This window comes from Delphinus delphis, chromosome 3 (genome assembly GCF_949987515.2).
Source record: "Delphinus delphis chromosome 3, mDelDel1.2, whole genome shotgun sequence".
NCBI lineage: Eukaryota > Metazoa > Chordata > Mammalia > Artiodactyla > Delphinidae > Delphinus > Delphinus delphis.
The window spans coordinates 130,981,655-130,995,734 of NC_082685.1; the positions used below are offsets into that span (position 1 = coordinate 130,981,655).

Consider the following 14,080-nt stretch of genomic DNA (forward strand, 5'->3'; position numbering starts at 1 on the left):
AACCATGGCACAGTGTCCTTCTTAAGAGGATCACGGAAGAAAGTTCTGTTTAGTTTTAGTTCTAACACCAGTGGCCCTACTTCTGGGAAAATAGTTTATTTTTATTTCCTGGATACTGTAATTCATGTAACTGATTCTGTTGATCTTTTTGCATTGACTCATATGAAACATAGAGCCAAATATGGCTCCTTCTAGCAAAAGTGTAGGGAGAAGGCTTCCCTGGTGGCGCAGTGGTTGAGAGTCTGCCTGCCGATGTGGGGGACACGGGTTCATGCCCCGGTCCGGGAAGATCCCACATGCCATGGAGCGGCTAGGCCCATGAGCCATGGCCGCTGAGCCTGCGCGTCTGAAGCCTGTGCTCTGCAACGGGAGAGGCCACAACAGTGAGAGGCCCGCGTACCGCAAAAAAAAAAAAAGTGTAGGGAGAAAATTATGGCACTTTGGGTGTTAACAGCATTCCTATCTTCATCTAATCTCTCTTACTCTCATTTCCTCCTTGCCTCAATTTCTTCACCAAATTATTATTTATTTTAATTAATTAAATGTATTTATTCATTTATTTACCATTTGACTCTCTTCACCCATTTTTCTTACTCCTCATCCCCCACCTCTGGAAACCACCAATCTAATCTGTTCTCTGTATCTAAGAGCTTTTTTCTTTTTTCTTAAAGACTCCACATATAAGAGAGGTCATTTGGTATTTGTCTTTCTCTGTCTGACTTATTTCACTTAGCATAATGCCCTTGAGGTCCATCTATGTTTTTTGCAAATGGCAAGATTTCATTCTTTCTTATGGTTGAATAATATTCCTCTGTGTGTGTGTGTGTGTGTGTGTGTGTGTGTGTGTGTGTGTATACACCAGTTTCTTTATTCATCATTCATCAATAGACACTTAAGTTGTTTTCCATATCTTGGCTATTGTAAATAGTTCTGCATGAACATGGGGGTGCATATGTTTTTTTGAGTTAGTGTTTTCATTTTCTTCAGACAAATATCCAGAAGTGAAATTGCTGGATCACATTGTATTTTTATTAATTTTTTGAGGAAAAATTGTTTTTAATTTCATGTATTGTTTTATTGCAGGTATTTTTGTATTTTGCTTTAAATCCTGTTTGGAACAAAATGTGACATAAAAAAATAATAAGTGCTATCTAAATATTTGTATAAACCTTGATGATTTTTTCTTTTCTTTTTTTTATGATTTTTTCTTAACTTGAGTTAGGGTGCTTGAATTTAGTGTTTCTTATTTTAAAAATACAGCTTAGGGTGATCCAGCAGAAATCACAACATAAACCTAGTTAAAGGGGTGATGCCATTACTGTCTTGTTTAATCACCTTTTTACCCTTTTGGGGGAGAGTGTGTGGAGTTGGGGGATATATCATTCCCTGTATCTTATTTCCATACAAGACAAGCAGATAGTCTTCGAAATTTTATTCAGAATAAGATCAGCAGAGTAGAAATACATCAGTGGTACATGTGAAAAAGAACTTGATTCCTTAACAAAATCAGTCCTAATGGGTCAGGAGTGGACCCTAACTATGCTCCACTTAAGCTATATTCAACTACCTCTGAAGATAAGTTGGCCTGTGGAACATATTATGAAACAAAAACAAAAACAGGCAACTGGTAGAGCTAAGAAAATCATGTGTCGTCTTAGTTTGCATGAGATGGGGCCAAGATGCTTTTGATCCAAGCCTGGTATTTCCAGGTTAATAGGATGTAGATTCCAGGTTTCTTGGCATCACCACATTTACGACCTCCAGAGACTAGGGCATGGAAGGCACCTTTGCAGATCAAGGGGCCCCCTGAGTCACCCTGGAAAGAAGAAAACGGGAAGATGCTTGGTAAGTAGCTGTTGAACTTTTTCAACCATCAGCTGTTAGTTACTCAAAGGATTATTATCTGGGTCCTTGGTTTCTTTGTGTCCTGCAGAGTGCCTGATACAGCCCCTGACGCAGTATAGATTCTCTGTGTCTCTGTCTCCATCCAGGACCATGGTTCTGTCCATCTGTCTGTCTGCCTCTCTTTGTCCATGTCCCTGTCTCTGTCTAAGACTATGTATATTTACATCCTTTGGTAATCAGTGACTGCTGAACTTTATTCATGAAGAAATGGGTAGGCATAAAGTTTGAAATAACCCACGGAAATAAAAGAAATTTTCAAAATTATGAATTCCATTTTGGTGCTCATGGATTTGAAATCAAGTTGCCATTGAGACTGGTAGAAAAGAGCAATGTATTAAAGTAAATGTCTTGGTGGCAGGTACTCTATCTTCTCTATTATTCTTTTCTATCATCATATGATTGAATGTGGGGCTCTGCACATACCCAACACTTTGTAAATACTTGCTCAATGAACTGATTCTTGAGGACTCACTCTGACAACAAAACAATAAACAAAAATTCTGTCAAGGAAAGTGACAAGGTGATAGAGGGGGAAGCCTGGCCTTTCAGATAAGGAGCTAGCTTTCAAATCTAAAGAGCAGTCTTTGCCTCTGCTGCCAATCACATCAAAAACTGCAGTACTTTGTGCTTGGTTGGCTGTGAAAATAGAGGCTGAGGGGGTTGATGATCTTGGGGCACCGCAGTTACACATGATCTTTGTCATCATCATACCCTCCCCTTGATAATGCTTAATATAGTATAATGTGAATATTATATTGTATTTTTAAAAAAATTAGTAATCCATCTGTGCTAGGTAGCCTTCATCACCTGTAAACATGATCACCTATTTTTTTTTTTACTACCTCAGGAAACAGAAGATTTTGAAAAGCATGACTGTTGTTCCTTTTAGTCAGTTAGCAGTTAGTCAACATTATTTAAGAAACACATAATATACATTTGAGCTTTTTGCATTTGAGTTTTAGAAGACCTATTAGTTTAAAGGTGGTGATGATGGGGGGTTGAGAAGTTATCTTCTAATCACCACTACTGACCTCAGAGTTGGTAGGCTTTCTAAGGGCAGTAATACCCCTCAGTAAAAGTTATCAGATATAGTTAACTATCCTGATTAACAAACACTTAATGAGTGCTTACTACGTGTTGTGCAAGTACTTATGACTCATTTGCATTGGTAGATGAGAAAGCAAAGAGAACACTGTGCAGGATCGGAGGGCACTTTTTGGAGTTGTGATGCAATGTTTTCCACGCCTCTCCTCCTCGGTGCGGGTGTGCAGGTGGGGCCTGACTGTAGCTCAGCAGCCTGAAATGCCTGTTTGAGTGAGGGGTTCTTACCTGGCAGGAATCCTTCTGGCCTCTGGCATCTCCTGCACATACCATGTTTTTAGTTATAATAGGGTCGTGGTTGTAATAACTTTGGCTGTTGCAAACTTTTCGACTTATGACAGTAACAGTGACTTCTCGCAGGGTATCAGAGGGCCTTAAAAATTCTGGGTCAGTGGCTCCCCAGCCAATAACCTGGCATTTTGTTCCAGCTTTAATATCATTTTTGGCTCTTGGGTGGAGCAGTTGGACATGTTTGTTGAGTTTTGCGGCCGTGTGAAGCTGACAGATTGAAAAGAGAATAAATTATCATTTGTCCCCAGTAGTATTATTAGCCTGAGTGATGTATGTGTGGTCCCTCTGTGCTAGGAGGGCGTCCCTCTTCTTGAATCTACTTTGGTGGTAGCCCACAGCTGCATTTGTGGTTGTTGCTTTTCTGAACATGCTCTTCATTTCCCTTAGAGCTCAGTGATCCTTGGGGAGGGAGCTTACACAGAGCAGGAATTTTGCCCAGTCTCTAGCAAACTGGCCTTTGCTCCACATTGGATGGTTTGCTGTGGAATAACATCCATAGGTCATGACTTTGAGGGCTGGGCTATTTCCTGCTAGATAGGACCCTTGAGTATGGTCTAGACTAAGTTTGGACTAGACTAAGTATGGTCTAGACTAAGTTGTAACTCACTTCTATATCCCCAAAGTCACTTGCTTGGCTCTGTTGTATAAGTGACTTGTATTTTTCATTTGCTAATGAGAAAAGCATTGGGGAAAAAGCTTGCAGCGTGGATCCTTGGGCCTGTTGGGGTGTTCTCCTCCCACGGATGCGAGCATCAGAGCTGTTTTAACTTGTATAAACACAGCCCAGATGCATCTGTGATAACTTCTTGTTTCTCTCAAGGCAGTAAATGGAGTATAATGGGCCCTTATAAAATATGTCACAATCACCTCGAACAAGGGGAAAGTGCCAACAACATCCTTTTGTGTAGATGATTTAACAACTGAACTGTGCTGTATAAGAATGTTGGAGAAACTGAAGGAATGCAATGCTACATACCTCAACCAGCATAATATCATTTGATTTAGGATCTGATGTAAATCTTGGGAATCGTATGAATCTTTTAATCTCAAATGTTTGTTTGGAGGCCTCATTCTTTGAGAGAGAGTGTGCTCCTAAAACCACTTTGGAAGACTGGCCTTTGGCAAACCTAAAAAAAGCAAAGAGGATAGACACCACAGAATGATTCTCAAATCTTCCAGTGAGGAGTAGAAAGGGTGGAGGAGGCCATATACCTACAGGAATAAGGACCAGCTCCAAGATAACCTGTGTAGGATTAGGTGGAGTGACAGAGGTGTCAGTGGACCCAATCACGAATGGATGATAACAAGGGCCAAACCCATCCCACTCCAATTCCCCAGCCTTGCAAAAGAATATTAGGACTTGTACCCTACTGTGGGGAAAAAGGAGTGAAATACTAAGTGACTGAGATCAAGTTTACAATAAAGTTGTGTTAATTTATATAAAAATAAAGGAACTTATATTTCTCGAGTTTGTGGGTTGTGATTTATATCCACCATTGTTAAGTTTTTTTTATTGAGGTAAAATATACATAACATGAAATTTATAACTTTAACCATTTTTAAATGGTTCTGAGGCATTAAATACATTCACATTGCTGTTCATCCATCACCACCACCATCAATATCCAGAAATTTTTCATCTTCCCAATGTTAAGTGTTTTAATAACTAAAAGGTAAAAAGGCACAACTCTACACTTGCTAATCTGGTATGTCTAAACCTCATCTCAGGGCAATATGGAGAAGTAAGGTCCATTAGATGGCTTTCAACTATACTCATATGTTCTGTCCCCTCAGTTAGAAAGAGGATTTAGACAAGAAGGGAAAACTTTCCTCAAGGTGAAAAATCATTTGAAATTAAGACACTTTAGAGTTAGTAGTCATTGAAAATTCCATTGTGGAGATTTAGAGGATAAAAACTGGTGAGTCAGATGAAGAAACAACAGTTTTTTTTTTTTTAAATCTCTAGTCATATACAATTTTAGTACCAGTATTTCAACAGTTGATCTGATTTACTGTATGTTGAATAAAATTATATTTACATCTAGTTATGAAATATATAAATTTTTTTTTTGAGATCTTGACAACACCTTGGAGCCATTTGCACACTACAAAAATATCCCATTTTAATGTGTGTTCTCAGGAAACGACTTCAAATCCTTTTTTGGAACAAGGAAGGTGATAAAAATAATTATATTTGTTTACATGTAACTATTTCATTGTCATGTGGAAAAGAGTCAGGGCAGGTTACAAGAAAAGCACACATACCCAATAAACACACATATATACATATGAATAAAGATTAATAAAAATTAAAAAGAGCACAGAAACATACGGAAAAAGGAATAAGAGGTTGTTTTAGGTTTGGGGAGCCAGTATATGGCTATGCTGGGGTGGGTTTGCGTATGGCAAGGCTGTGACTGCTGGGAATTACCGTTTTTTGGTTTCTACCAAAAGAGTTTATTCTGGTTTATTTTGGGAATTCCAGCTCTATTTGTTGAAAAGTTTGTCTATTGCAAAATCAGGATGGGGATGAAATTTCTCAAAGGATGTAGATTGGATTTCTCAGGATTGATTCAAACCCAAATTCAGTGTACTCACTAAACCCAAAGCTTTGGAGGGGAAGGATGATATAAAATCCCTGGGATTACTGATATAATAGAAAAGATGGATACATCCATAAATAACTAACACAGGAAGGCTGGGAGATACAAATGCAGGAAGTGGAAGATGAATTCTGAGTAGGGGAAGGGTGCTGAGAAAATGTCTGTTTTTCCTTCATCTTTTACCAATTTCCTTGATTTGTTAATGGCTTTGAAGTGTTTTAGTTATTTTTGTCTCCACTGGGACATATGAATACCAAAAACAACCCAAGCAGACCATGAATGTTTTCTGAACTTTCCATTTCTAGATATACTTCAACTGTAATCTGTACTACAGAGGTCAATTTTTTTCTGCCCACAGGATACCTGGAATTACCTGAGTTCTAGGATCCCACCTCCTTACCTAAATCCAGGTATGAATTCCCACTGAGGAGAAGTGACAATACTAGTGTCTCTTTTGCACAGCGCAGTGTTTCTCCACAGGTGGTCTTTGGACCACCTGCGTCAGAATCATCTGGAGGTGTCTGGCTGCATGGCGCCTCTATAAGCCCCGTGCCAAGCCCCTTCAAGCCTCTTATTTCCTCTGCCACTCTGCTTTGGCACTGAGCAGTGTTTCTGCTTAGACCCATTCCTCTGGGTGTGTTAGTGAAGGTAGGGTCCCTATTTTTGGAACTCTCTTGCCTAAGAGAGGAGGGAACTATCTGGCTGTCAGAGATGGGCTGTCATGGTTTTATCCCATCAACATGACTGGACCATGATATTTGTTCCTCAGTGATTACCATGGAAGGTACAGATATTAATATAACATTAGATGACATTTATTAGGTTACTGTAGTGTGCCAGGTTTTGTGCTAAGCATTTTACATATTTTCCCTCATTTAAACCTCACAACAGCCCTGTGAAGGAGGTATTATGATTATCCCCATTTTGCAGATGAGGGAATTGATGATCAGATAAATTGACGAACTTGAGAAAGTCCCACCAATATTAAGCGGAGGCTCTGGGATGCAAATGCAGGGGGGATTAAAGCTTCTTTTGTTTGAACCTGGGGTCTGGATTGGTAACCATTCTACTCTGGGAGCCTTGAGTGATTTGGGATGGAGTGAGGCCATGTGGAAGGGGCTGGGTGGGAGCGAGGAGGTTCCATCTATTCACTGGCTAGGCAGGTGAAAGGATGGGGGAGTGTTCAGTGGGAGAAGGCATTGGAGGAGACTAGGGAAGACAGTGGACAAGAGTTGGTGAGAATTTTGCTTCTGATAAATTGAAATGCTGAAAATGTTATACAAGAGGATTTTTTACTGGTTTCCTTTTATAATTGGCATGGCAACTAATAAAGGGGCCAAGAGACTAAGTGAGGAACTTAGTGTGGATGGGTAGTGAGAAGGGAACACCCCAGATTTGGCCCCCTTCACCATTTTGCTGAGAGAGGGGCCTGGAGTTAGTAAGCTTTTCTCGTAGGATACTTGGGAGTCCATTTGTGGGAAGCCACCATTGAACTATTTCATAAATATTTTGGATTTCACAAAGCTTAATGTTTTTCTAAGCACCAATCTGCCTACATTTTTACACCCAAGTGTCCTGTAGAGGAAATCTGATCCACATATTCTGCAGTTCTTTAAACTACAGCCATTTAAAATAATATTTAGCAATAGTTTTTTTTTTTTTTTTTTTTTTTTTAATTCCAGGATCTCTTTTTCCCAATTTTTCAATTTGGGAATCTATTTCTACTGAGTCAAGTTCACTTGACAAAATTTAAAATTCAACTTAATAATACTATTTACCTTTGGATAGCAATTTATGGCTTGTGAAGGACTTCACATAGTGTTCATTTAGCTTAGCAACAACCAAAACCCAAAAAATCCCCTCCCCTCCAATTTATTTCCTTTTTTCTATCCAGCATTTGTTCAGCATTTATAATAAATCAAGCTCTGTGTCTGGGGAGGTTATAATCCATTTGAATGTGTAACCACAAGCATATCTGAAGATGTGCATATTCTGAATTGAATGAACATTTATTGATAGTCACCCTCTGCTTAGCTGGTCCCCAGGGGACAAGTGCCCTAGAAAAGACAGAACTGATGAGGACACAAGGGTGATTTCTGTGACAGCAAGAACCCTGCTTAAATGAAGTAGCCATGTTAAATCGGAAATTAGTGGCTTGCTATTTAGAAATAAAACAGAAGTTCTCACAGTTTGCAGGCTTCAGAATTTCTAATTTTTGTTCAAACAGTCTCATTAAAATGGAGCAACCAAGCAAAATCCCCAAAATATGGGAAGCAAGTCAATTCAGTTGTTCCATTTAGATATAACTGATGCCTAGAGAGTAAATGATCATGGCTAAGAGGTTCTTAAGTGAAGTGCTGTGATATTTGTAAGAAAAGGAGAAGGCCCCATCTTTTCTTAGCTTATTCAGGCAAGAAACATAAGGAAGAAACATACAAACAAACACCAGCCCCCGGGCTTCCCTGGTGGCACAGTGGTTGAGAGTCCGCCTGCCGATGCAGGGGACACGGGTTCGTGCCCCGGTCCGCGAAGATCCCACATGCCGCAGAGCGGCTGGGCCCGTGAGCCACGGCCGCTGAGCCTGCGCATCCGGAGCCTGTGCTCCGCAACGGGAGAGGCCCCAACAGTGAGAGGCCCGCGCACCGCAAAACAAACAAACAAACAAACAAACAAATCACCCCCCAAGCCGAAACAAACAAACAAAACAACAAACGCCAAGTTAATTTTCTATTGCTTTTCCTTTTGTGATGGTAGCAGCATCCCAAGAAGGGTTTTGGACATTTTTAGCTGAAGTAAGAGAATCATAGAATGAGAGGTTATAGTCCGTCTTTAGAAAATCTTTCATTTTACGTATCCCAGAAAAAATAGCTCTCTCTCTCTCTTTTTCTTTGTAAATCATCTATACTTTTTTTTTTTTTCACCTAGTTAGATTGTTGCCCCTTACAGCTGTGATTCCCAAACTGTGGGCCTCAGACCTCTGCGGTGGGCATTGAGCAGAGGAGTTAAGGTAAGGGGTCTCAAAAGTCTATTAGCAAAGCAGGCTCCTCATACGTATAACAGTAATAAGAGCTGCAACTTATTTGCAGCTCACTAGGTGCTAAGCATGCTAAAATATTTAAATAGATACTATTTAATCCTCAAAACCCCATGAAGCAGTTATATACTACTATTATTATTTCCCATTTGTAAAGTGGGGTGCAAACTCAGGTTGTCTGATTTCCCCTAACAAGGTCAGGAATACTGCCGCTTCCTAACTGTTGCTGTGTTCCCAGGCATTACATGAAGGACTTGAATTTGTCTATTGGGTTGCCTAGATCTCCCAGAAAAGGAGAACTTGGGGCAGAATCGCGGATGTGTGAGAGGGTAAATAAACTCCACCAGTTGGTCAGTTATCACAGAAGCTAAGGGTAGATCAAATTCTCTCCTGGGAGAGGCGAGCTTCTTTTCTAGCCAACTTGAGGAAACACAGTAAGCCTAATACTCACCGAGAGCGGCAGTGGGCCGCCGTCAGCACCCACTGTGGATGGATTAGCACGCCCCCGCAAATGTGATTGCCGCCATACTGCACAGAAGCCATAAATGGCCTGGAATGAGGCGACACTTCTCTCCCACCGATGATCTCCATGTTGAAACCTCCAAAAGAAAACCAAAAGATTTAATGCAAAAGATCTAAGCAGATTATTTCATGTAATTCTTCTTTTGACAGTCATTATATAATTTTTCAAAGATTAAAAAAAATCTTTCAGTCACCTAATAGTTATTATAATTTTACTGATGAACAACTGTATAATACATTACAGTTTAGAGGGAGCGACATGGAAGTAAAAATTATTTTCATTTATAATGTAACAATACAATCACTAGAAAATCATTTAATTCCCACATGTGGTAGGTATAGGAGATACTTACACTCTGGAGTCATGTAAGTCCCGGCTATTAGGAAACATAGAAAAAAAGAAGAAAACTTAGTCATTTCAATGGCTTAGATTTAAGAAGCCCAGATGAAATATTGTGACTGTATTGGTGAAGGAAGAAGAGGGTGAAGACTGAGTTTCGATTTTGCAGATTTAACTTTCTCACCACAAGTGTTCTAGAGGTAAAGTTTTTCACACCTAAGATTAAAGGTATATATCAGTTTGGGGAGTTTCGGAATTGTGCTTTTAGCACTTTTTAGAGCAAGGTATGTGTGCCATAAAGTACTCATTTCTATAGTTAACCATTTTCAATATCTGTATAAGTAGTATTCATGTTATAAATGGTGAGAGAATAAAAAATATGCAAGCCATAAGAACTTAATGAAGTTCAAAGATGTTCATTGCTCTAAAGTAATACTTACTATTTTTCCTGGCAGAAAATGATGCCTATCATATTTAGTTTCTCTCTATTTTTCATTTGGACATAGATTTATTATGTAGAGAGACGTGGAACCTTTCACAAATCACGGCTGCTTTACAATAAGGCTTAGCTAAAGCCTGAACATCATCCAGAGAAACCCATATGTTTTGTAGCAAATTTATTCGTAGTCATGCCATTTTCTCTAAATTTGACCAAATTTGGTTAAATTTTCATTACAGTTTTGGAAAATTTAACAATGTTATTAAAGGGGAATATTGGCAACATATTTCTAATTCTGAGTGTCTCTTTTACTCATTTTTAATTGAAAATGACCATGTGTTTATCCAGGGCCTTAATAATAATATCTTTTAAAAATCAAGGACTGCACTTTGTCACTCTCCCCAGGAACAGATGAAACACATTGCCAGGCTTTCTACTGTACTTTCTCCTTCACTACGAAAGGTATTCGACTTAAGAGTCTACGAGATTCTGTTTGTGCTGGGTGCTGATCAATAGTGCAAATGTTATAAAATGAGTATGGATAGACAAGTCAGGCACCATGCATGACCCCCAACACTTTGCAGAAACACTGACCAAAATTTACCTTGAATTAATAGATCTTATTTTCCTTTTTCTAAGATATATGTGTCCTATCTTTTATTTTTTTTTATAAAGGAGAATTGAAATACAGAGCTATTTTTCTTGGCAGACTGTGAAAGACTCCTACTAAATTGCTCTGTAGCATAAGACAGTGGGAATAATACAAAACAATATTATATCATATATTCTACATTATAATTTAATGTGTCTTAAATTATTTCCAAAATTCTCTTTACATGATCATTTATATGTTTTCATGTCTTATGTCTGTGAGAAAGGCAGGACAAACTACTATTTTTATGTTACAACTGAAGAAATAGGTTCAGAGAGGCTACGTAATTTGCCTAAGTTTACACAGCAAACAAGCTGGACCAAATCATTTGCCTGATCTGAAATAACTTGTATGTTAATAAATATACCACCGGAGCACAGAATTCGAGAAGTATCCTGTTTGCACTCTACCAGGATGCAGCAACAGTAAAGCTCTCCTGCATGGTAAATAAGAAGAATTAACAAAACCAATGCAGAGTAGTGACTTCCTGTCTCATAGACCTGTGGGTGAGACAAGGAGGAGCTGGATTAAGAAAAGCCACAAACTTAAAGCAGATTTGTTATTTCCAGCCAAAGGTCCTCGTTACTTTGCAAGTCATTGTTGTCACTGTTGGTGTGCCTTGATGGATTCCTCATGTGCCACTTCTGCAAGCTGTAAAGTGGGCTTGATGATGCCAGCTCCCCACTGTATTGCAGTGATGTTGGGAACATAAGAAAGATAACGTGTGACATTTGGAAGTGATTTGAGCTGTGAGGAAGAAATGAACTGTGTAAAAGACAAAGCTTCATTTTTGCCGGGGTGGCAGGGGGGCATGGTTAAAAAAATCTCTCAGCTGCTTACTTCTGTGTAGTAAGGACTAATATCCACATAGATTTTTACAAATTGCTAGGCATTTTCAACTCTATTTCCTGGGAGGTGGCTGTCATTAGTCTTGTTTTGTGGATAAAGACTTGCTGGAGATTACTGACCTAGCAGGTGGCAGATCAGTTCTTAAACCCTTAGGTGCTGGCTCCAGGGTCCATGTGACTTTCAACCTGACCACATGCCTGCCCTACTTTGACAAGTTCTGGGGCTTAGATGCTCTAAGAGGCAAGCTGGCTGTGCAGAGGGAAAAAGGATTTAGCCATATACACTGCAATTAGACATGGTGAGATTTAATTCAATTGGGAGGATTTTTTTTTTTTTCTTTAGAATTTTTGGCTTTTTTTTCCGGACGGTCTCATAACTCTTTCTTGTAGCTGTCCTGGAAAATTCTGAGAATCATGTTGGTTTATAGTAAGGAGTTATTTGGTTTGGGCTTTAAACTGATGCGGGGGTTAATAGCATCATTTGTTATAACATTCAGGATCCTGGATTTGAGAACAGTGAGCTGTGTAACATGATGAGCTCCACCATCTAATTTATTTCTTGGTGTCGATTTTTGTTCTGTTGAGTCTGCTGCGGGGAGAGCCGTGTTTGCTTTGGATGAATTTTGTAGCAGCTGTGCTGGGCTGAGCAAGTGTGAGGCGGTGCTCTGAGCAGGACCGGTTCACAGGTCAGGGGCCTTGAGGTTCTCCTTTGCTGTGTTGTGTTCAGCTGTCCCTATTAGCTGTTCTTGGCGATGCTGATTTTGAGCTCCGGGTTTTTGTTTTCCTTCATCCCTACTCTCTCTCGACCCTTCTGTGTTTCAAGAGACCCATACAGAGCAGTTGTCTGGAAGCTCCAAAGGCCACATGTGGTTCTCTCCTTTGGGCTTCCATCACATTCATTAGCCACGCTCTCTAAAGCCTTGTCACTCAAAGGATGGCTACCAGACCTGTTGCCAGTGTGTGACCTGTTTATTACCCATCTAGGGCAAGATGAGGACAGAAGTTGAGAGACAGAGTTTAGAGGCTGTTACAGTCATTTATCATGACTCTGTACTAATTTACTTTATTTAATGAAATGTAATTTAATGTCTGTCCAACCTAATCATATAATAAGGCATGCATTTTGTATGCCTTTTAAAATTTTCAATTTAATTTTCCTACTCATCTGTGTTTTATTGTATAAAAGTATCAGTCCACAATGAATTGAAACAAAAACCAAACAAATGAACAAACAAACAAAATTTCAAAACATACCTGGTCTACCCCATGGGTAGTTTGAGTACTGCTCTGTAGACACAAATGCAAAGCATGTCTATTTCAAGCCCTTCCCATTTCTTCCCTTTTGACCTCCTTTGGAAAGTTTTCCAACACCAAGGTTTCCAAGACTCCCATGGCTGTCCTGCACCAGGCACTTGAGATCAAGATTTGGCAGAATTCTACTGGGTCCTTCCTTTATGACCACCACCCTCTGGGCCTTGGTTTCTGTCCAGTAATGACTTAGCTAAACGCATCTGCTAAGAATTATGATGAAACTATGGCAGTTTTGAAAATTGGAGTAGGGAGGGTTATTGGGGTGCTGTATGATGACATTATGTCCAAAGGTGCCCAGAAGACAAATCCTACTTCAGATTACAGTCATTCCTTCCATGAGATTCCACCAAATGGATGAGCTTGAGAACAGCCGCAAAGGAAAGCGAAGTATCCCTTGACTCATACCTGAAGCTTTGGACTTAATGTCAGTGTAGAGAAACTGGGTAAGCTGCGTTGGAGCGTAAGGAGCCCTGTCTTTTCCTAAGCTACTTCATTGTAAATACTTCAGAGAACTGCTCCATGATCTCCCTTTGGTGGAATGATGATGGTGATTAAAGTAGGATGGAGGGAAATTTGTTTTATATTTCTCTGCCTTTTAATCAGAACATATTTTGCGTATTGATCATCTTCCTTTATTAAATATGAGTATGTTTCCTACTCACCACTATTGAGTTAAGTAACACAATAGTCCTTTAACCTCCTCCTCCTTTACTCCTCTCCAAGTCAACTATGAAATAACTGCAGTGGATGAGAGGTACAATGGGTAAGTACGGACGGTATCTTGGCATAAGGAATAACCACACGAAAACAGCTTGATAATCTGGCAGATGGGGATTTTCCAGTATACCTGGAGCTGGCTGCCTGGCCAGATACTGTCCTAATCTCAGCTTTTTCTCCAGGCCTCAAGCTGCCCTTTTGTGACACCTCTTCTTTTTCTTTTCTTCTTCAGGGTGGCTTTTGATGTTCATTTTCACTGAGTTGAAATGTTAAGGGAGGGAAAGTCCCACATGGTGTGGTCCTGTGATGTCACTGGA

At 39.7% G+C, this 14,080-nt stretch overlaps 1 protein-coding gene across 1 annotated transcript; it reads right to left on the reverse strand.

Moving 5' to 3' along the window:
• Positions 1–1,455: 1,455 nt before the first annotated feature.
• GZMK (granzyme K) lies at positions 1,456–9,873 on the reverse strand. Its single transcript, XM_060007046.1, has 5 exons — positions 9,810–9,873; positions 9,386–9,533; positions 4,274–4,424; positions 3,235–3,504; positions 1,456–1,816 (listed from the first exon to the last, which is right to left on the reverse strand). Exons 1-5 carry the CDS (start codon positions 9,871–9,873, stop codon positions 1,655–1,657), a joined length of 795 nt encoding a protein of 264 aa, XP_059863029.1. The 3' UTR covers positions 1,456–1,654.
• Positions 9,874–14,080: the final 4,207 nt, after the last annotated feature.